The sequence below is a fragment of the Pteronotus mesoamericanus genome, unplaced genomic scaffold (genome assembly GCF_021234165.1).
Source record: "Pteronotus mesoamericanus isolate MK-2021 breed Mesoamerican mustached bat unplaced genomic scaffold, CSHL_Meso_final contig_20, whole genome shotgun sequence".
NCBI classification, from domain to species: Eukaryota; Metazoa; Chordata; class Mammalia; order Chiroptera; family Mormoopidae; genus Pteronotus; species Pteronotus mesoamericanus.
In genome coordinates this window covers 6757855-6781196 of record NW_026555085.1, presented here as the reverse complement: position 1 = coordinate 6781196, position 23342 = coordinate 6757855, and the positions used below count along the sequence as shown (strand labels likewise).

The window sequence follows — 23342 nt, the reverse complement described above, 5'->3', positions numbered from 1 at the left end:
GCATTTTAGTAACAAAAATCCAGTTGGTGCACAACCTACCAGGCATTCCTTCATTCCAGAGCAGTTTCTGCCCTGATGCAGGCAAATCCACACCCCGCCCCCACCCATGCACCGTGAAGGCTCATCCGAAGGGAGACAGCGCCTCCTTCTGGGGTTCCAGGACCCCAAGGCCAAGTCCTCGGAGACCCAGGAAGATGGGCCGCAGCTATGGATGGGCAAGATGATGAGATGTTAATGGAAAACAGGTCCAGGCAGCCGCCTCTGCGTGCCCCATTTAGAACTGGAGGCCGGAGGCCCTGGCTCCCCCACATGGTTCCTACCTCCCCAGACCCTGAGCCTGCAGTGGGGCCTCGGCAGCTCCCCCATCCCTGGGCATCCCTGGAGGACCACTGGCACCAAGAGTTAACCCGCAGCCTTCCACCTCCCTCCTCTGCCTCCGGGCCTCTGGTCGCTAGCTTGTTGCCAGGGAAACGGGCTAAAAATAAAATGGGTTCCCGGAGCCCAGCCCCATGCACAGGAGTCAAAACAAACTAATTAAAGCAGCCAGGCGAAAATGTGAAGATAATTACACCCTCACTCAGGAGCCAGTCGTGGCATGGAACAGCTCAGCAGGCCATCCCTGAGCGGGGGCCCCTGGGCCCATCCCTGACATGCAGGGCTGGCTCCCACCATTCAGACCCCAGAGTCCCGCCACGCAGTCTCGCAGTCTCGTTACCCCTCCCAGAAGAGCCCACCTCGCTTACGCCTGAGACCAGGGGAGAAGCACACCCCCACTATGATGGCCCCACCACTGATAAACTCAGTGTGGCTTCATGCTGGGACATGTGCCCCATCTGGCCGAGGAGAAGGCAGGGTGAACTGAAGTCTGAGGCTGTTTTTCCACATCCTCCCTGAAATTCGGGAAAGTCCCTGCACAGCTCTGGGGCTGCGTCTCTCCGTAATACCTTTGCTAAAGGACCCCAAGATAGTTCCTTTGTCTCTTGGGCTGCTGCCTCCACTGAGAGCCCAGGAGCGTGAGAGGGGCTCTGTCCTTCTGGTGGATGTCGCTGCATCCCCTCTGGCCCAGGAGCATGAGAAAGGCCCCATCCTCAGGCCACGTGGGTGCTGGGTCAAGCCCATCCCACCACGGGCCCTTTGCCTCACAGGACCATCAAGGTGGAGGTGTACGACTGGGATCGAGATGGCAGGTAAGCAGGCAGAAGGGCAAAGGGGGCAGGGATGGGGCAGGGATGGGGCAGGGATGGGGCAGGGATGGGGCAGCCACTGGGGGAGGTTGGGCCCCGCCCTCACATGGGGACAGCTGTGCCCAGGCCCTGCCTTGTGGCAGTTCTGGGGGTGAGGGGACCTGGGTTTTTCAGTGGGATGTCCCTTGCCCCTTGATTTTAGTCACCTAGGACCTCTGTCCTGCAGGACATGGTACAAAGGGCATAAGAGGCCTCTTTTTCTCAGAGAGCTGCCTAGCGGCCAGTCAGTGCCTCAGATCTCCCCACATTTGGGAGGGTTTAGGATATTCTGAAATGTGCATGTTGTAAGGTGTAGACAATAGTGATGCCCTGAGCATTCATGGTCACGTTCTCTGTGTGAGCTAAGCCTTGTGGGGGTGACCAAGGTGCAGAAGATGAGCTCAGGCAGTGAGAAGGGACTCAGATGAATCCCATTCATTTTCCACAAATGAATGAACTCAGGAGCCTTGAAGCAGCACCCGATTAGGACCAAGCCTGGCCAGTGGGAAGGTACTGCCTCCCCCTTCTGAGTGTCCCCAAGGAGCCAGTGTCACTGGGAATTCACAGGCGAGGACGAGAAGGCCTCTCACAGCTTTAGTCCAGAACCCTCACAGGCTCCTGCTTATCTGTTGAACCAAGGCCAAACGTACCATCCTGACTTTTGTGAACTCTCCATTCTGTGGAACAAGCAAGGGGGTCACGGAGGGCTTTACACGCCACAATCTCCATTGGTACCTCTCAAGTCTGTGATGTGGACGGGGATGCTATAAAGGGCTGTGTAGACGCAGCTGTAAGTAGGGCCAAGCCCCTTCCAAGGAGCTTTCCTTCCCCTGAGACCATCCCATGGAGACCAGCCAGTGACAACACTACCTCTGGTAACTCACCTGTGCCCTGCTCCTCTCCTCTTTAACCACTTCACAGGCAAGTCGGCTCCCTGTTTCCACCCATGATTTGACTCATCTTACCCTGGAGTCCCCCATACTTCTCCTTTACTGGAGGAAGCTGGGGACAGCCACCAGATGCAGTTGGTTCCCACCATCAAGGAGCTCAAAGTCTGCATGCAAAGAGCTGTAAATTGTAGTAAAATGTAATGTGGGCCCAAGGCAGGCACGGCCCCAGGGACCCCTCCTGGGCAGCGCTCTCCAGTCTCCGGTAGGCGCTCCGCACCAGCACAGGCAGGCCCGAGGCAGCCAAGCACAGCAGAGCGGGGAGCTCTGCTTTGTGTGAGGTTTTGCTGCACTTACTATGAACACGCAGAGCCCCAGAAGGTGCAGAAAGCACCTCCAGTGGCCTGCGTGCACATAGCGTTAATTGTCTTTTTAAAAAATATAGGAAAAATGTCCAATGAACACAGAAGTAGAGAGAAGAGCTCAGTGAACACTTTTAAGCCTATCACCTGAATTTAACAGGTGTTATGTGCTGCATGTTTGCTTTATCTATGTTTTATTGATGTAGTTTAAATTACAGACATAATGGTTTTTTATCTCTACATATCTGATTGCAAATGTCTAAAAAATAAGGGTATTTCCTACATAATTATGAATGCCAGTATCACACCTGACACTTTGAACAATAATTCTTGAATGCCTTCTAATATTCATTTCATATTCAAATTTCCCTAGTTGTCCCCAAAATACCTTTTTGTTGCTGGTTTGTTCAAACAAGAATCCAATCAGAAATGGATCCCGTTCTCCAGAGCCCTTCTCTTTGCTACTTGGCCATCAGGTTTCTTGCTCCATAGATGACACTGGACTCCTCCCAGGGGTCCAGCCTCTCTGATGGCGTGTGCCCCTGGAGAAGAGGCCTGGGCAGAATTGGGAGCCAGGGGAAGGGACATGGGGGTGGGGGCAGAGGCAAAATGTAGCAGAGACCTCGTGATCTCAACAGCAGCCTTCCTTTGCAGCCACGACTTTATTGGGGAGTTCACCACCAGCTACCGGGAGCTGGCCCGTGGGCAGAGCCAATTCAACATCTACGAGGTGAGGCGAATGCTCAGCATCTGGGGTTTGCTCGAATGGGACATAGCTCCTAGCCATTGAGGGCCACAGGAAGCCATGTGCGGGGGTTTTGCAGGTTCTCCTTTGAGGTGGATGTCATTGTCCCATTCTATAGTTAAGGAGACTGAGTCTCAGAGAAGTTAGAGGAGTTGTCCAAAGACACATTTCAATAAGTGGCAGAATCAAGAGGCAAGCAACCTAGATTAATCTGACTCCAATAACTGAGGTACGGTGTCCCCCAAAAAGAATACTTCCAATTGGGAGGGGCATAGAAGTGGGGATGGAGGAGGAAGTGGGGAACAGTGTCAGAAAGTTCCGGGCCTGAGACCCGAGGTCCCGAGTTCAAGATGGCCCTCTTCCTTTGATTAGCACAGTTTCAGGGCCTTTTCTGGAAGGAGCGGCCAAGAGGAACAGGAGTCGGGATACCTCTCTCTGTCTAGACCTGGAGAACCTAAGACAAGGCCCCCACTCTCTCTCTGGACATAGTATCATTCGCCCTCAAAGGACAGCCTCTGCGGCTGAAGCTTTGCTGGTGTGTGCTCTCCCCCTGGAGTGCCCTCGCACCTTCCAAATCTAGCTCAGCTCTTGCTCCAGTGCTGGCCTCCCACCCTCGTTCCTACTCGGGTTCTTAGCCTGATTCTACCTTGAACTAGCCATGTGATCTCAGCTAAGTTCCTGAACCATCCTGCTATGCCACAGTGAATTGAATAAGTTGCTAGAACAATGCCTGGCCTGAATGGGCATGACGTCAGTGCTGTCTTCCGGGATCCTGTGTTGCGCTCCTGTGTGCCAGGAGATTCACGTTTCACAACCATCTGCAAAGGGCTCTAGCCCCACATTAGCAGCCACTGAAGAGCTGGCTTTGACTTCCGCCACTGAATCTGAACCCCTCCGTCCTTCCTCTTCCTCCCCCTGTATCTCTGTCCCGGGTGATCAGGTCTTGCATTTCAACTAGACTGAAGCTCCGCAAGGGCAGGTGGCAGCCCTCTTGGTTGCCTCTCTTCATGGTGGCCTGGGCCCTGCTGGGCCCACGGAAGTGCTTATTGGACATCAACACACTGAATTAAGTTGAACAAGGCCATTGTGAAGATGGAACGTGGGTGAATTTCTTTGAATTCCTCACAGTTAATTGCTTTGGTTTCCGCATCAACAAAGGACGGGATGTCTTTGCCCGCCCCATACCCCACCCTGGCAGAGAGAAGCAAGCTCTGTCTTTCACCGGCCTCCCTGTATGGAGATTCTTAGAAAGGTTGAAAGAAAGGGGTCAGATCTCTAGGAGTTTGGCTTCTAAGGGTGCTTGACAGACAGGAAGAGGCTGTGGTCTTTCAGGCTAAAAACGGAAAGGTTGGATTAACTTGTTTTTGTTGGTCATGTGTCCCTGTTCCCTTGTAATGGACAAGAAAAAGCTGGAGCTCTGGGAGGCAGAAGCATTATCTTCACTTGGAAATGCCTTCGGGCAGAAAAGGAATTAAAGCTCCGACAGCCTCAGGCAGGCCTCGGGCTGCGGGAGTGTCCCAGGGAGGGCTTTCTGACAGCCCTCTGGAAGAGAGAACACGCTTCTGCCCGGAGAGACCCTCACCTCAGGCCCTGGTGCCACGCTGGCCGTTCAGCTTCTCTGTCTGGCTGTCTGCTGACCACTCCTTAGACAGCCTTCCCAAACTGAATGCACCAGCTGAAGCCTCCCCCCAGCCCTCCCCTTGACCTGGCCAGCCTGTGCCGTCATCACGGCGCCACAGCACCAGGGGGAGCAGCCATCCATGACTGCACCCTATCTCTACTACCAACGGAATATTATGACATTTGTTCCCTTCATTCCCGTCCATCCCCACTGTCCCCTCCCCTGAGTGGGGGCTTTGCAACAGCCCCTAACGACCTTCCCACCACCTCTCATCCCCCACTCGATAACCTGAGTGCTCCTCCAAAATGGTCACTTGACCACATCCCTGCCCAACTTCAAACCCAGTTGTACATTGTACCCACCACTTCAGCCTGGTTCACACAGGGGAGAGGGAAGGAGATTAAGAAAGATGCCTCACCCAAGCTGAGAGCTACAGGGCCTTTTACCTTTGGGGTAAAGTCCCAGCTCCTTCACATGGGTGCCATGCCTCAGTGACCTGTAGTCCTTGTGCAGCCGGAGGGCCTGTGTGAGTAGATGCACGTGTCACGCCCCTACTAGCCCCTAGGGTCTGACCCCAGCTCCTCCCTCTGCCCACTCCACTTCCAGGCGAATCACACCATCTGAGGTTCTCTGAACCTATATTCTGCCTCCTCTTCTGTGGCTTCCTTCTCACAGGTGCTGCCCCTATGTCTGGGTGGTGTCTCACTCATTGTTGTATCCCCAGAGCCAGAGCAGCTCCTGGCCCCTGGGATCCACTCCATGCCCCCTTGTACAAGAAGGTAGACCCCAAACCCACCCTGGGGGGGTTTGAGGTATGAGGAGAAGGAGAGGAATAGGTTTAGGAGAACTCCAGCCCAGGGATTTTGGAGGTTCCCAGCCTGACCCCTAGGGTGCGCTGGTCCCGAGCAGGGAACCTCCTGGTGCATCTGCTTTGGGCAGGAGAGCTGAGACAACAGGGAGGGGGTGTGTGCTGCGGAGCGCATGAAACCTCAGGATAAACAGGGCGTCTCTCAGTGCCATTTCACATGAAGATCTGAGAACAAAACATTGCTTTAATATTAAAAGTTATAATTAGAGAGTGGAAATGTGGAATACTGGCTAATTTAAAGACAACACAGAAGACTTCAAAGAAATGTGCTTGTGGCCAGGTCTTTGGGCGACGCCCAGATCCCCAGGAGTCTGTGCTTATTCTCCTCAGCTGGGAGGACTAGTTTGGAGTAAAAGTTTAAGATGCACTCAGTTCTAAAAGTTCTGAGTCTTCCTGGGACAGATTGGAAGACTGAGGCACAGGGCAGCACTCGAGTTTGCAACTGAGCCCCCATCTCGCCTCCTTGCCTAGTAGGCTGTTTTCCCATGAATGTGTCTGTGAACCGCGTCATCGGGGTGGCTTTCATGCCTGTGGAAGATTTGAGGTTGTTCTGAACTTCTCTCCCCAGACTCTCACTTGCCACCTGCACAGCTTGCTAGCCCTCGCACCTGAACTCCCCACCTGTGCCCCAGTCCAGCTCTTCCTTCCTTCTGTGTCTACCTGGTTGCCCCTGACCCCTCCCTCTCTCCTACCCCCACAGCCATGCCCGGGGCCCAAGATCTGTGGTCAGTTCTTGACAATGCTCTTTTGCCATAGCTCAGTACCTGTTCCAACACCCAGAAGCCCTCATTGACTGTCACCTGGACGGGTGGGGGTGGTAGTAAGTAGTAGTAATAGAAAGTAATAGCAGCCAACACATACATAGTACTTACTACATTCCAGACCGTGTCCTAAACACGTGACTTGTATTGACCCATTTAATTCCCATATCTTTCTATGAGGTAGGTACTTTTTATTCACACTTTACAGATGAGGAAAGTGAGGCCCAGGGAAGTTAAGTAGCTTGCCTGAGGTCACAGCCATGCGGTGGCAGAACCAAGCAAACACTCCCCTGGATGTCCCTCTTTCTCCCCCGTACTCACCTCCACCAGGTCCCAGCATCCTAGAGCCTGCTGTGGCCTGTCCCCTATCAGCTTAGAGCTTATCAGAGTTCTCTGCCAGCTGCTGGGCGATGCTCAGATATTTAAATTGGCATTCGAGGTTCTCTTCCAGCCAGCCCAGTTTACTCTTCCACCCTGTGGTCCTGCACTTAAGCTGGACCCCAGCTCTGTGTTCCCTTCCCCGCAATATCTCCTCTGGCTGGGATGCCTCCTTCCACCTCTGTATGTCCAAATCCTTCCTGTCCCTTCGCGTCTGCCCTCAGCGCCACCTGCCACGGGAGCCTTCGCTGATGCTCCCACCCAGAGCAGGCCTCCCGCCTAACAACTCCCTTCACATTTCGGACTCCCATTTCTTTGTGGCTCTTGTCACCTATCCCAAGGACATGTCTTCTTTTCCCCAACTGGAGTAATGGGTCTAGAGGACAGGAACTGGTACCCCCACTCTGTAAATATTTGTGAAGAAATATGTTTGTATTTGTAATCAAGGTGGGCTGGTTTCTAATTCTGTCACTACCCAGACCAGCTGTGTGACCTTAAGCAAAACACTTGGTGTCCCTGTGCCTGAGTTTCCGTATCTCCAAAACTGGCTATCTGTAGTTAGAGGGAAGAGACCATATCTAGAGACCTGCTGACTGGCCCTGCAGGAAGAACAGGAGATGAGGGAGAGGGGAGTGAGCTCACTGGAAACCTGAGGAGGGCAGAGCGGGTGTGAAGATCAGAGGTTAGGGAAGCGCTGGGCCTAGATTCCCCATGTAAGAATCCAAAGAGCTGGTGAGGCTCAGATTAGAGCACAGATGTGCCTGTGATAGACCCGTGAGGGCTCCCAGAGCAAGGGGTCCTCCTCACCAGCCCGGGCCTCTCAGCTTCGCCACTGCCGGCACTTCAGACTCGGTTCTTGGTTGCGGAGAGCTGTCCTGTGTGTTGTTAGGATGTTTAGCAGCATCTCTTGTCCCTACCCACTCCCCGAGTTGTGACAACCAAAAAGATTTCCAGACATTGCCAAACGTCTCTGGGGGTGGGGAGATCACCCCCAGGTGAGGCCACTGAGTTCACCCACAAAGAAGTGCTTGGTTTTTGCAGGGGGGTGTTTTTTTGTTTGTTCTTTTTAGCACCTACTACATGCCTAGCTAGTGCTCTGATAGATTCTCTGAGGACAGGTCTGGTTTGGAATGAGAGCTTGCACGTGAAGAACAGTTAAGGAGGTTCTAACTGTGGTGTGAGGGTGCGGGTGGTGGAGCGAGGAGCAGGAAGGATTGGTCGGGGCGGCAGAGGCGTGTTCCAGGTGAGGGAGCAGCCTGAGCCAGAGTGAGGGGCAGGCTGGGACAGGTCCCTTTGCAACATTGAGCCTCCTCTGTCTGAGTAGGGTGGAGGATGTGTTTGGGGAGCAGTGGGAAAGATTAAATAAATATTATTCCTGGTGTGTTTGCCTATGGGTCCAATTAGGGAGCCCAGTTGCTTAAATCTAAATGACAGTCTCTCACAAGACCTCCCTGAATCCTCCTCCATGGGACCCCCAATTTCCCCAGCCCACTCTGCTTACCGGGGTCTGGGCCACACCCAAGGGCCCACGGAAACCCCAGGGGCCCAGCTGTGCCTGTTTGGAAACCTCCTTCTTATTCGGTGACTGGTTTTTCCTACAGGTGGTAAATCCAAAAAAGAAAATGAAGAAAAAGAAATACGTGAATTCTGGCACAGTGAGTAGCCACCCCTTCCTTCTTCGCAGCCCAGTGTAGATGCCCTGAGCCCGGAGCGGGGCCTGGTGTCAGGAGGCATGGGTGTCTGCGTGCTCTCGCAGTGTGGGAACCAGACCTGGAGAGTTGGGGTGGGGAGGGGTGGGGAGGGGTGGGGCCCTGGGAGCAGCCGCCCACGGGGCAGGCGGTGGGCAGTGGGCTGTGTTTCAGTGTTGTATCACAACAGGCTCTGTGACACAGAGTGAGGAATCCCAGAGAGAAACTCCCATGGGACTTCCTGCAGGAAGGAAGACGAAAAGGAGTAGCATTTATTGGGCCCTTACTGTGGGAAATTCCCAATTTTGGTGCTTTTCACAGATTGTTTCCTTGAGAGGCAGCCGTTATCATCCCCTTGTCATGAAAGAGGAAACCAAGGGTGCAGGCAGGAAAGTGACTCACCTAAAGTCACAGAGCTATAGAGTGGTAGAAATGGCAGGCAGCGTGACGGTTAAATTCTGAGCTGGCAGCGGCGACAGGCACTGCTCCTGCTTGACTGTGACCGTCCTAGGGTCACACCAGCCCGGCAGCTTCTGGGGGCTCATCTTCATGTGTTTCTTCAACAGGTGGAAATCTTTGTCTTACTGGCATTTCTATTCTAGTGGGAGGGAACAGAAAACAAATACAAATGCATAGCTATACCTGTATGTGTCAGGTTGTTACGAATGCTGTGGAAGAAAAGTAAAATAAGGTAAAGGGATAGGGAATGCCAGGGACAAAACAACTATTTTATATCAAGTGGTCAAGGAAAGCTTCTCTGAGAAGAGGACATTTGAGCAGAGATTCAAAGGAGGTGAGGGAGCAGGTATTAAGGATGATGGGGAAAGAGAATTGTAGTAGGGATCAGCATGTGCAAAGGCCCTGAGGTCGAGCCCACAGTGCATTTACAGACCAAGCCAATGTCTTTGCAGTGCAAACATGGCCACTTTCATACTCTTCATGTCCCGCCCCATTCCAGAGGCTCATAGCACCATCGATCGGCTAATGCAGCCAAACTTAGTCACGTGAGTCAGCCAGACTGCAACTCCAGACCCAGAAGACATCATAGTCAAGGGGCTCTGAAGTTCCTCTGAGGAACCTCATTTTCTCCATCCGTAACATGGGTTCATCCCTACGCTCCTATTGCACAGGGTGGCTATGACAGGCATGTCGGAGATGCGGAAGACACGGGCCTGTGAACTGCAAAGTAGTCTGCTTATTCAAAGGGGGCTACCCCCAACTTTTTTGATTGGAACCGTCTCACAGAGAGGCTTGGAGTAATACAGGGTGGGGAAAAGTAGGCTTACAGTTGTTCATATGGAAAATAATGCAATAATTAATAAATAATAATACAAGAATAAACTGTGTTTTACCTACTCACAACTGTAAACCTACTTTTGTCCGACCCTGTATTTCCTTTGTCCAAAGCTGCAGTGTTTCTCAGTGGGGATGCTGTTGGTGATTTAGGCAGGATCATTCTTTGCCTCACAGGACTTTGCTTTACATTGTGGGGTGCTTAGCACCCCTCACCTCAGCTACCAGTCAAGCCCCAGTCGTTGTGAGACCCCCAGAATTCTCCTACACTTTCCCAAATGCCTCTAGGGGAGGCAGCAACTACCCCAGCTGAGAAATATTGGATATAGTTTTTAAAAAAAGGTTTGAAAACTACAGATCTTGTCCAGCTTTCTTACTTTAAAGAGAAAGAAACTGAGGCCCAGAAAGGGGGAGTGATTTGTTTTAGGTCATATGGTGAGTTAGGGACAGAGCAAGACTGGGCCCAGGTTTCTTGACTTTCCTTTGCTGCGGCATTTCCCAATCTTCACTTTAAAAAAATCACTGAGAGCCCTGACTAGTGTGGCACAGTTGGGTGGGCATCATCCCGCAGGCCAAAAGGGCACAGGTTTGATTCCCAGTCAGGGCACATGCCTGGGTTGCGAGTTTGGTGCCCAGCTGGGGCTTGTGCGGAAGGCTACCGATCAATGTTTCTCTCTCACATCAGTGTATCAATGTTTCTCTCCCTCTCTACCTCCTCCCTTACACTCTCTCTGGAATTGATTAAAAAAAAAAAAATTAAAAGATCATTCAGGGTCCAGTGTGCTTATTAAAATAGAGATGTCTAGGCCAGTTCCCTAGCGTTCCAGGCTGGGGTTCAGCCATCTGTGTTTATTGTTTCTCATACCTTACTTACTATGTGCAGAAATCTCCTGGGGATCTTGTTAAAATGCCAAGAATCTGAATTTTTGCATTTTATTTTCATTTTTATTTATTTATTTATTTTTTGCCAGCATTGTAGTGATTCTGAGTTTGCTGGTCTGGGGACCACACTTTGAGTAGCAAGTCCGTGGGAGAATCCATATGGTCAGGCAAGTTAGGGTAATAGATCATCCCAGGGCCTGGATGGGAGTTCAGCTCTAACTGCAGGTTAGACTCATGTGAGGAGCTAAAAAAAAGATCCAGGGCCACAGCCCTACCCCAGACACTGGTGTAACTGGTTTGAGGGCCTCACGTGGGCTGCAAGGCGTTCTAAAAGCTCCCAAAGAAGCCTAATGATTATCAGGGGACACTATGCCATAGTCCCTTCCTGGTGAAAGGAGACCTTGTCCAGATGCCTAATGCCGGAGCCACAGTGGGGAGCGGTCTCCGAGGCCCAGTTGAGTACTCACAGACCCTCCTACTTTGGGGCTAAAGGCTCATCAGCTTTGTCAAGCTGAAACCCTACCTGGCCCACCTAGCGAGTCCATAAAGGTGGCTGAATCTGCACCAGTAGGGAGCTCCCCAAATCCGAGAGTGGAGTTCTCTGATGTAGGGAAAATGTCCCCTGCCCCAATCTTGCCTCATTTAATTGGTTTCGGCTGCCAGGCTTTCACTTGTCTCTGCGATCCTCAATCATTGTAATGAGCTGCCAGGTAGCTGCCAGTGTTGGTGAAGCTGGTGCCAAAGCCGCCAGCGGGCATAGGTCAAGAGGCCTCTGCGTGGGAGAGGGAGTCCTGGGTGGTGTTACCTTTGGGGGAAAGGACAGGCTGCTTAAGAGGGTCTTGGGTCTGAGGGTAGAGATTGAGAGATACCAGAAGGATGAGCGGGGACTAGTAAGGTTTAAGATAAGTGCAGACCAGAGAGGCACATTGCAGGATTAATGGTTAATGGGGTATGGAAGTGTGGAGCTTGTCAGCATAGCACGTTGTAGGACTGTGTCAGAAAGACCCCCTTGCCCTCTACGCTCCACACCGGTGTCTGCTTAGGAGAAAATCATGCCCTTGGCTTGAACTCCAGGGACAGAGAGAGTCCTTCCAGGATGCAGTTTGAGGTCAAGAGTGCAGGCTTTGGACTCAGAAAGACCTGGTTCCTGTCTCACTTGGCCACATGCTGACAGTGTCCTTGGGCACACTGCATCACCTTTTTGAGCTTCAGTGTCCTTGGTGATAAAATGGGGATGATAGTAGCACTTTACAGGGTTGTTGGGAGCCCCGTATGCCATGGTGTATGCAGACTGGCACATGCTCAGTGCTCCAGCAGTGTCAGCAAACCACCTTCCCTACCCATGCTCCGCACTGACCAAGCTCCCTTTTGTTTTCCAGGTCACACTGCTTTCCTTTGCTGTGGAGTCAGAGTGCACATTTCTCGACTACATCAAAGGAGGGTGAGAAGAGATGCATCCCGGTTTCTATGGCCTGAGAAAAAGGGAAGGGGCCCCACACATGGGCATGAGCAGCTCTGGCCCCACCCTGGCCTCCGTGAGGCCCTGGCTGAAGCCTGTGATTCTGGGCTCTGAGCAGCCCCCCAGTGTCCGGGTCCAGACAACTCTCCAGAGCCCTACATGCTCCTGGATCCTGAGCGGCTGCGGAGGGCATTCCTGGGCCCTGGAGCCCAGTGGGTCGCATCAGGTCCCCATGCAGCGATGAGACCTGGATATGGTAGGGACTCCATGACAAAGGGAACCAAGAGCATAGGGAGGCAGCATGAGCCCTGGACTAGGAGTCATGAGGTGCAGGCTCTAGACCCCTTTTTGCCCGAATTGGCTGGATTACTTTGGGCAGGTCACCGTCTCTCCCTAGGAATCAGGTTCCTCCGAACGCAAGAGGTTGAAGTTTGGTGAATTCTAAGATTCTTTTCTGCCCTGAGCTCCTGATACCTCTGGTCTGTGTGGAGGGCAGTGATTCACCTGCCTGGTGTCATCAGGGACATATAAGGGGTAGGAGGGAATGGGGGATGAGCCAGGAGGTGGCCCCAGGACCAGCAGTTGGTCAAACATGAGTTTAAGGAGCAGAGAGAGCCCGAGACTCCGACTTCCAGGCCCAGGCAGCCAGGGAAGCCTTGGAGGCTCCAGCCAACAGCTCATGGAAAAACAGCCTGCTTCTGCCAAGGACAGGTGCCAGGTCAGGGTGTGGGTAGCCAAGAGCCCACAGGTGCAGGCAGGTGAATGATACACCTGTCTGGAAAGGAGACAGGCAGGGCAGCTGCCAGAGGCTCATCCCAGCCAAGTGGGCCTTGGCTGCCTGGCCTCCAGGGCAGAGGGAAAGTCAGGGCCTGGGAAGCCACACTCGCTCTCCCATGACAGGGCTCCCGGCCGCCTTGAACCCACAGTCTCAAAGTTGGGAGCTCTCCTTCACCCACTGGGCACACGCCCTCCCTGCAATCACCCAGAGGCCTCCCTGCCTCTACTCCCGGCCCCTCCTGAGCCTATTCTCCACCCGCCCTTGCTCCCTTCCCCCATCAAAACTGCTCTGTTCTTGACCCATTAAGCAGCCATCCCTTACATTCCATAGTACCTGGTAATTTCTAAGCAATCCTCATCCTGTTTATTCTTCTCATTTGCATAATACCCCCAATTTACAGAACACAGTGGGAAAGGAGGGCAAGGTGGGTCTTTATTTTACATAGCTATCCAGAGGCCCCATGCCTAGCCAGTGGCAGCGTGCCTTCTGTCACCACATGCTGCATTTCCTCCACACTGATGACTATCCCTGCCCGCCTGGCAGCGACCAGGTGGGGTGGGACGCAGGCAGAGAGTTAAAGGGCTGTGACGTCTACTGGAGAAGGAGCCTCGAGGCGGGTGGGCTCCTGCGCAAAGCTGGCGCCTGGAGTACTGGGCAAGTTGGAACGCTGGAAACGCCCTAGCCCTCCCCTTCTCCAGCCGCCCCACGCCTCTCTTCTTACTCGCTCGCTCGAGCATCTGAGGGAGAGGCTGGCTCCAGGCAGCGAGAGCGGCGTGCGTGTCCAGGCAGGCAGCTGACAGAGACATCTGTCTAGGGACTCTCTCCTCCCTGGCCTCGCTCCCTGGCCCACCTGGAGGGGTGGGACGGGGAGGGTATGGGCACCTCTTCCCCCGTGTCAGAGATAGAGCTGTTGTTCAACAGCCTATGTTCCACCCTGCCGTGCCCTCAGGAGAGGTGAACCTGCAGGGAGGAACTTCCCCGCAAAAGTACCTGCTTTCCAGTCACTTTAGGGCCTAGAGCAGGGGAAGACTACTTAAGGAGTAAGGCCTGCCTGTCCCCTCAGATGTAGTCCTGACGGTCAAAACACTCTCCCAAGGACAGCCCAGGGAGCCAGGCTGTTACCCTCCAAATGTCTCCCTTCTCTATCGCAGTCACAGTCTCTATATTCCACACTGAAAGGTGACAAGAAACAGCAGATGAATAGGGTGGATCAACTGCTATAACAAATAACCCCCCAACCTCAAGGCTTAGTACAAATAAAGGCTTATTTTTAATTCTTGGGGTGGCAGGGATATGCTTCACACAGTCACTCAGGAACCCAGCCTCTTACCACAGTACCACAGTATTAACCTTTGCTGGATCGAGTAATCTAGGTTGTAGGTCCTTGCTTTTCATCACTTTGAATACTTCTTGCCAGTTCCTTCTTGCCTGCAAAGTTTCTTTTGAGAAATCAGCTGACAGTCTTATGGGAACTCCTTTGTAGGTAACTCTGTCTTTCTCTTGCTGCTTTTAAGATTCTCTCTTTATCTTTAACCTTTGGCTATATTTTAATTATGGCGTGTCTTGGTGTAGTCCTCTTTGGGTCCAACTTGTTTAGGACTCTCTGTACTTCCTGAACTTGTATATATATTTCCTTTGCCAAATTAGGGAAGTTTTCTTCCATTATTTTTTTCAAATAAGTTTTCAATTTCTTGCTCTTCCTCTTCTCCTTCTGGCATCCTTATGATTCAGATGTTGGCACATTTGGAGATGTCCCAGAGTCTTCTTATATTATCCTCATTTTTTAAAATTCTTTTTTTTTCTTTCTGTTCTGGTTGAATGTTTATTTTCTTCCTTATGTTCCAAGTCATTGATCTGAATCCCAGTTTCCTTCCTTCAGTGTAAGTTCCCTGTAGATTTTTCTTTATTTCACTTAGTGTAACCTTCATTTCTTCCTTTATGGTGCTGTACTCAGTAAGTTCTTTGAGCATCCTGAGCACCAGTGTTTTGAACTCTGGATCTGACAGGTTGGTTATCTCCATTTTGTTTAGTTCTTTCTCTGGGGTTTTGTTCTGTTCTTTCATTTGGGCCGTATTTCTTTGTCTCCTCAGTTTGGCAGCCTCCTTGTGTTTGTTTCTGTGTGTTAGGGAGAGCTGTTTTGACTCCCTGTCTTAGTAGCATGGCCTACTGTAGAAAAGGCACCTGTAAATTGTATGGGGCGGAGCCTTTGGTGATTGCTAGGGTGGAGCAACCTGCCTCACCACTTTGTGGCTCTGTGTTGGGGGAGGGCCCAGAGAGGGGACTGTGCTGCTGCCTGGCTTCTGGAGATTTTCCCAGCACGCACCCTGTTTTCAGTCACTTCACCCAACGCCCATATGCAACTGGTACCCTTCCAGCTGTTGCGCTGGTATTGAATCCCAGAATGGGTGTGTTTGTGTGCATTCTAAGACTGTGCAGGTCCTTTAAGCAGAGTTTCCTGAAAATCGGGCAGTTTCTTCCACCACCCCACCTCCCACTGGTTTTTACAGTAGAAGTTATGGGTATTTAGCTTCCTGGCGCTGGACCCCTAGACTGTGTGGTCTGGCTGGGGCCCGGGATAGCTCACTCCCAAGGTGTCCCTCCCGATTTTTATCCACCACAAGTGAATGTGGGACTGCCCGTGCCTGTTCTACCACCACCACCACTGCGTCTCCTCGCCTTTCCGCCCCCTCTGTGACTCCTCTCCTACCGGTCTGGATGAACGTGGCTTCTTTAACTCCTTGGTTGTCGGACTTCCATACAGTTTGATTTTCTGATAGTTCTGGATGTTATTTGTTTTGAGATTTAGCTGTAATTCTTTTTGTGGTTGTGCAAGGAGATGAAGCGTGTGTGCCTATGCCTCCATCTTGACCAGAAGAGGGGATCTTCTTTTTAAACAAGCTCCCCTGGTGGTTGGGCTCACTCACTGTGAGAACCATCAGACTAGACTTTCTCAGGGGCTCATATCTTGTCATCTTTGTCCTTGTCAGCACCTAGCACAGAACCTGGAACAGCCAAACCCTCAGCAATTTCAAATCTGAATCTGAAGCCTCAAAGCTAACTTTTTACTATAGGAAAATCCCAAACACATGCAAAATTGGAGAGAAGAAATGATGAACCCCAAGGACCCTTCACCCAGACTCCACAATCACCAGCTCATGGCTCGTCCTTCTCCATGCACTCTCCCTTCCATGCAATTATTTGGAAGCAAATCCTGGACATGTCATCCCCCAAATGCTTTAGGATGTGTCTCTAAAATAAGAGGGTTCTGTTTGTTAAGTATAACTAAGTACCATAATCACTCCTAAAAACAGAAACTTCTTAATAACAAATCTAGTCAGTTTTCAGATTTACCCAATTGACTTTTAAAGTTTCTTAATTGGCATATTTGAAGCAGAAATCAGGCAAGATCCATATACAGGTAGCAAAAGTAGGTTTGCAGTTGTAATACAAATAAATAATACAATAAAAATGATACAAGACTAAACTGTATTTTGCATACTCACAACTATAAACCTATTTTTGCCCACCCCTGTATTGCGCTTGTATTGATTTGTCTCTTAATTCTCCTTTCATCTCTGGGGTCCCCCACTCACACCTGGAGGGTTTGCTAAGACTGATTCAGTGGGTCTACAGGAGACTCAGGGTCCTCTGAGTCCCCAGGTGATCCCTATGCTGTTGGTCCTTGGATCACTGCCAGTGGGGCCCCGGAACCCCCCGCGGACTGCCTTTTACTGGCTGCACCCCCGTGGTGTCATTTAACATGTTCCTCTGCCCCCTGTATTTCCTATAAACAACTGGTAGATAGTTCTGGAGGGTCAGTCAGATTCGGGTTCAATTTTGGGCAAGACAACAGTCATGGGTAGTGTTTTGTTCTCCCCTGAGGGGATGACAACTCCTATTTGTCTCTCTTTTTTTGTCAAATAAGTTTTAACCCTGAGTCTGACTCCATATTTGAGCCAGAAATACAGCGAGACTCTACTTCACTGGCCTCAGGTGGGACCAGGGGCAGAGTCTGGGGAACAAATGAGTAATCATAATCACACAGAACATCATCATCTTCAAAGAGCTTTCACTCTGCCTGACTCTTCTGATGCTCACTCACAACAGCCCTGGGAGGGAGGGCGTGGCTGGCATCACTATCCCAGGTGGAAAGGCCACTTACCGGGCGAGCAGCGGGGCTGGGTGCAAGCCAGGTTTCCCACTCCTTGTCCAGCCTTGCTCACCCACCTCTCCAAGCCCTGCCTCTGTCCAGGTAACTTCCCTGCTGTTCTCCCTCTTCTAGGACCCAGATCAACTTCACAGTGGCCATCGATTTCACAGCCTCCAATGGTGAGTGGGGGGAGGGACAGAGGAGCTGGATGGGGGAGGCAGGGGAGGGCTTTTCACGGCTGAGGTAGCTGGCCCTAGCTGGCAGCCAGGTCTCCCATACTCTCTGGCCTCATCCTCACCAAAGAAGGAGTCCTTAGGCCTGGAGAACCAAAGATAGAACCACAGTCACTAACAGATCTGGGCCTTGAACTGCAGCCTGGCCCATGAGGACACTCAGTTTCCCTGGGGGAATAGAACAGTGCTACTCTGGGCCACAAAGAGCCCCGGAGCACAGAGGTGCTTCCTCACAGGGTCCGATCCCACACCTTGTGCAGTGCAGCCCACAGGCTGGAGGGGAGGAGGGGACTCAGCACTGGGCGCTATGGTCTTCCGTGAGGGCAGACACAGAGCCCAGGAACCCCAGTCGTCTCCTTTGCTGGGGCTGCCGCAGCTTCCTCCCTCCCCTGACCTCCTCCAGTATCAGGCTATGACCAAGCCTCCAGGAGCAATCAGTGCCAAACTTTACACTGTTATAAACGTCACAACCTTCTTTGGAGTCTGGACCCCCATCAGCAGGGCTCGGTGCTCATTTTTGTACCGATCAGAAGATGCTCAGGTCTCATACTCCACAAGTGTATCAGAAACCCCTAGCATCATAGATAGGATGTCAGAGCCGGGAAGGGCCTTAGTGATAATAACAAGGGAGAGAGTTACAGTAATAATACCTGTTTAATCCACACAGCAATCCTATGAGGTGAGGGGGGGGGGGTCTGTTATTATTCCCATTCTGCAGATGACAAAACTGAGGCTGAGAGGTTAAGGAACTTACCCAAGATCACACAGCTAGTAGAAAGTAGAGAAGGATTTGTACCTTTGCAGCCTGGGCTGTACTTCCTTTAATAAATAAGTAAAATATGGACAATATTAGCAGTGACAAGGGCTATGGAGAAAAGTCAAGTAAGGAAGGGGGATAGGAAGGGCTGGGGGAGGCTATAACTTTCAGAGGGCTGCTCAGGGAAGACCACACTGAGAAGGTGACACTAGAGTGGAAACCTGAAGAGTCGAGGGAGCAAGCCACGTGTACATCTGTGGGAAAGTGTCCCAGAGCAGAGGGAACAGCCATTGCCAAGGCCCTGAGGTGGGACTCAGAGACAGGGAGGGCTGTAGGAGATGAGGACAGAGGTAGCTGGAGGCTGGATCACGTGGGGCGCTGAAAGGACTTTGGATTTAATTCCGAGTGAGATGAGAGCCTTGGAGCCTCTTGAGCAGGAAAGAGGCGTCATCTAGCTGCCTGTGGATTGCCGAGCTCACTCTGGCTGGTGTGCTGAGTGCGGACCACAGGCACAAGGACTGCAGGAAGCAGGGAGGTCCCGTAGGAGGCTGCTGCTGACCTCCCTGCAAGAAGACGAGATCATGGAGGAGGGGCAAGTGGTCTGGACTCTGGATATATTTTGAAGGTTTAGCAATCAGGTTTTGCTAGAGGATGGAATGTGTGGTAAGAGAATGGCATCAAGGGTAAATAAATAAATAAAAGTTAGGGGCGCCTTTGGACACCCCCTTCTGATTCTGAAGCCAAGGTGGCTTGGAACATGCAGTCGGGCAAAAGTCCTGTGTCCTGTGTCACAGGGAACCCCTCGCAGTCCACGTCGCTGCACTACATGAGCCCGTACCAGCTGAACGCCTACGCGCTGGCACTGACCGCCGTCGGGGAGATCATCCAGCACTATGACAGCGACAAGATGTTTCCCGCCCTTGGCTTTGGGGCCAAGCTGCCCCCTGATGGCAGGGTATCCCACGAGTTCCCACTGGTAGGTCCCCAGAGAAAGTGCTGGGGGCTGACCAAGCTGGAGGAAGTGGTGACGAGCCTGGGGTGGGGGGCACTTCCCATCTTCCCCGCCCGGGGAGTTGAGGTGCGGTCTCTGGGGGGAGGGGCTGCCTGCTGTATGGAAGGGGTCTTGTATCAGGGGCTCTAGAACCCCACTCCCCACCTTGCTCACAGAGAACTGTCATCTGTGCCTAAAGCTGCCCACAGTGGGCTCCAGCCTCCTTTTCCTGACAGGACCAAAGTGGAGCTGCACTATCCCCCAAGGCCCCAAGAATGAGGATAGAGGGTATGGGTTGGGTTTGGGCAACTGCAGGTAATTCCAGGACCTCCCTGAGTTGATGCTGAGATGGGGGCCCTGTGAGAATATCTCATCAGGCCACCTCCTCTCCCTCCCTGCCCTGAGCTGGGGACCCTGAATCAGTCACTGGATCGCTCACAGCAAATATCCGTCACGTGCCTATGGAGTGCCAGGCCTTGTGCCGGGCACAGGACAAAGGAGGATGGATCAACCCTGGCCTTTCCAGAGCTGCTCGGACCCTGCAGACATTTTCCAGCCAGGGCTGGGTTGGGGGGGTGCTTATCTGAGCAGGTATGGGAGTGGGGCGACGAGCAGGTCCAGCCCCTGCTCACCAGAGCAGGCACTGTCTGTCAGGGTGGGCCCCCTCCCTGCCCCCACCAAAGAAGAATGTAGGACGGCCCAGGTCTGCTGGCCTCTGCCACCTGGTCCCACTCCTACTGACCCCCAGCCACCACCTTCCTACCCCTCCTTCCTTCCTGGGCTCAGCCTCCCCGTCCTCTGCCCCCAGAACGGCAACCAGGAGAACCCCTCGTGCTGCGGCATCGAGGGCATCCTGGAGGCGTACCACCGCAGCCTGCGCACCGTGCAGCTCTACGGCCCCACCAACTTCGCCCCGGTTGTCACCCACGTGGCCAGGTAAGTGCCGGGTCACTAGACCCCCATCCCAACAGTTCCCAAGGCTTTGGTCTCCACACCTGTCCCCTCAGGAAGACAAGAGGGAATGTTTCTTCCTGTTGACTTACCTTTCAGGGAGCCCTGACCCTAAAGAGACCCCTTCGAACCGAAGGAGCCATCCCCACCAAAGTGTTAAGGGGCTGTGCAGCGGGCGGGGGGACAACATGCCCAGGGCCTCCTAGACAGATCTTGCCCCGGTCCCAACCCAGGAACGCGGCCGAGGTGCAGGATGGTTCCCAGTACTCGGTGCTACTCATCATTACCGACGGGGTTATCTCGGACATGGCGCAGACCAAGGAGGCTATCGTCAACGTGAGCTGCGTGGGGGCGCCTGGAACTCCGGCGGGGGACTGTGCCTTCCCACTCCTTTAGGGAAACACTTGGGCCTGGCTTCTCCTCTCCCTGCCCTCTGTGAGACCACTCCTGGCCTCTGGCTGCAGCATCTGGGGGCCTGGGCACGGGGTTGGGGCATCGGTCCCACCAGTGAGCTCCCGACCCTCCTGTTAGTCACACTGGGTGGTCCACTCCCTCTAGTTGCCTCTGGCTCCCTCATTAACCGGCTTTCGGACCGCAGCCCAGCCCGGCCAGGTAGAGAAGGTGGGAGGTCCAGGAATGTGACTCCTCTGGTGGGGTGGTCTCCCTGTATCAGCTGCCCCAGCTACAGATGGCCTTCTCTCCAGGCCCGCACGAAAGGTGTCCCACATGATGGAGGTCCAAGAGCAGAGAAAGGGATGGGGTGTCTGGCAGAACTGGACCTGACCTGTGACCCATTTCCCTCTGCTTCTCTTCCTCTGCCCGCTCTTCTCGTGCCCCTGGGTCTGTATCCGCGGCTGCCCTCTCCCTCTCTTTCCTGCTTTTCCTGTGTTTCTCTGTGTGTTTCCCTATGTGTTTCCATCCTTCGCGCTTCCATCCTGTCCTCCTGACTTTCTTCTATGATCCACCCCCTGTCCGTACCCCTGACCCCCCCATCCCCTGCTGTCTCGCAGGCTGCCAAACTCCCCATGTCCATCATCATCATCGGCGTGGGCCAGGCGGAGTTCGACGGTGAGTCCCTCTCCCCTGCCCGGTGCTCACACAGAGGCGTCAGGCCCTGGGGAGTGACCCCGCCCCAAAGCACGAGCACTCACACCTGGGCGTGTGTGACTGTCTGGGCCCGCAGGCAGGGTGCCACAGCGCGCTTGTTTGCACAGGGGCATGAGTGTCGGGGTGTGTACCCCGCACCCACATCCCAGGGCTGTGGAGAGGAGGCCTGAGTCACTCCTCCCTTCTCCAACCCTGTGAGTTTGGGGAGGGTGGGGGAGCTAGAGGCTGGACCAGACGTCAGAGGCTCATGTGGGTGGGCTCCTCCTGTCTCATAGCCTCAGTTTTCTCATCTCTAACATGGGGGTCTGGTCTGCCAGTCTCTGCCCTGGGACTGGGGGACAAGTGCACTGTCTGGCCGGGGCCATTCATTCCCCCCGCCATGCCTGTCCTCCCCCCACAGCCATGGTGGAGCTGGACGGTGATGACGTGCGGATCTCCTCTCGGGGGAAGCTGGCTGAGCGGGACATTGTCCAGGTGAAGCTCGGCCCCTGCCTGCCCATCTAGCCAGGCTGACCTCACACCCCCTGCTGGGGGCTCTTCTGGAAAGGGCCCTGGAGAGAGGCACTGGGAGCCTCGGAGTAGCCCGGCCACCCCAGAAGGGAACAGGAGTCTGTCCTCAGGTCACAGCTCTCTCTGGGCTGGACCACTGGCTCTCAGCCCTGAGACTCACCCCTAGCGTTACGGTTGCCCCGCCCAGGCCTCCCTGAACCCCCAGGCCTCCGTGGTCTCCTTCAGAACACAGATGCCTTCCCAGTGAGATGGCCAACCCCTCGAAGGTGGAGGATGTCTTTAGTGCAGCCCCTCCCCAAGAACTGCTCTGCTTGGTTAACTGAATCAGTGTCTTAACATCTCCGCGTAGGGTGCAGACAGGTCTTGGGTCCTCAGGGCATCCCTGTCCAGTCAAGCCTCAGAGGCACCTCAGCAAGCAACCCCTCGGGGTATCTGCTGCAGGCAGAGTCCTACTGCTTAGGAGATTTGGAATAAAAAACACATTCTCCATACCCGCTGGATTTAAAAAAATTGGAATGGGGGAGGCATCATTCCAGGTGTGGAGACCAGATAAGGGGCTAGAAACCAGAGCAAGGGCCCGCTGGGAGGGGAGATCCCAGATGCAAAGGCCTGGAAGCAGGAGTGAGCTTGAGGCCCTGACTGGGGGAGGGGCGGACAGCCCCTGTGAGGAAGCCAGAGGGGCCTGACTTGAGTGAAGAGGAGAAGCAGGGCCAGTGAGACAGAGGAGGCTCTGCCCGAGCGGTGGGAGGCTGCCAGAGGGCCAATCTCCAGAAGCCAGAGGACTCATTCAGCATTTCCCACGTGCCTGCTAAGCACTTGGCGCCAAGACCTCGGAGCCAGGAATCTTGCTCAGCGGTGTCTCCTGGCGTGCAATAGGTGCTCAATAAGTATTTGGGTGAATGAAAGAATAGTGGCGTGATGACAGCGCTTCAGAGCGTTCACCATGGGGGGAGCGGTGGAGTGAAGTGGGCAGAGGCTGGGAGGAGTGCGACAGGAGCCCAGGTCTGGAGATCTGGGGGCTGAGATCCAACAGGAAACCTTGCTTTATCTTGCCTTTCCCGCTGGCCAGTTCGTGCCTTTCAGGGACTACGTGGACCGCACGGGCAACCATGTGCTGAGCATGGCACGCCTGGCCCGCGACGTGCTGGCTGAGATCCCGGACCAGCTGGTGTCCTACATGAAGGCGAAAGGCATCCGTCCACGCCCCCCACCTGAGGCCCCAGAGGGCTCACCCTCCCAGTCCCCCGCCCGCACGCCCCCTGCCTCCCCCTTGCACACGCACATCTGAGCCATGGAAAGTGGCTGAGGCCTGGGGATGCCAGAGGGGTATGCGGGTCCCTAGACCCCCCCTACAGTCTGCCTGGCCCAGCCTTTGGAACCCTGTGTGCCTGGAAGGCTGACAGAGGGTGGGGCCTCTGGAGACTCCTTCCCAGTTCCCTGGCCTCGCTTATGGCCCGAACCCAGAGAGATGGAGGGTACAGGTGGTAGAGGTAGGGTTCTGAGCCCCTGTTATTCTCTTCTTCCCCTGACACTTGGTTCTAGCCCAGCTGGGATGGTATTAACAAGCAGGATGATTGGGGTCCCACTCAGCCCACGTAGGCAATCCTATATGGCCCTGAAGCCTGGGCTGGGCCTCCCGTCTCCAGGCCCCCTTCTCCCTCCCTTCTTCCTAGGCTGTCTGTTCCTCTACTTGGCCCC

General features: G+C 53.6%; 1 protein-coding gene across 2 annotated transcripts in view; it reads left to right on the top strand.

Moving 5' to 3' along the window:
- Positions 1-22932, top strand: part of CPNE5 (copine 5) — an 83942-nt gene extending 61010 nt beyond the window's left edge. For both annotated transcript variants that reach the window (XM_054568727.1, XM_054568725.1), the window contains 11 exons: positions 1146-1187; positions 3127-3202; positions 8447-8500; positions 12088-12149; positions 17228-17274; positions 18880-19061; positions 19885-20012; positions 20261-20363; positions 21038-21095; positions 21535-21608; positions 22714-22932. In XM_054568727.1, the coding sequence (XP_054424702.1) occupies positions 1146-1187; positions 3127-3202; positions 8447-8500; positions 12088-12149; positions 17228-17274; positions 18880-19061; positions 19885-20012; positions 20261-20363; positions 21038-21095; positions 21535-21608; positions 22714-22932 (1045 nt within the window). The remainder of the gene's footprint in view (positions 1-1145; positions 1188-3126; positions 3203-8446; positions 8501-12087; positions 12150-17227; positions 17275-18879; positions 19062-19884; positions 20013-20260; positions 20364-21037; positions 21096-21534; positions 21609-22713) is intronic.
- Positions 22933-23342: the final 410 nt, after the last annotated feature.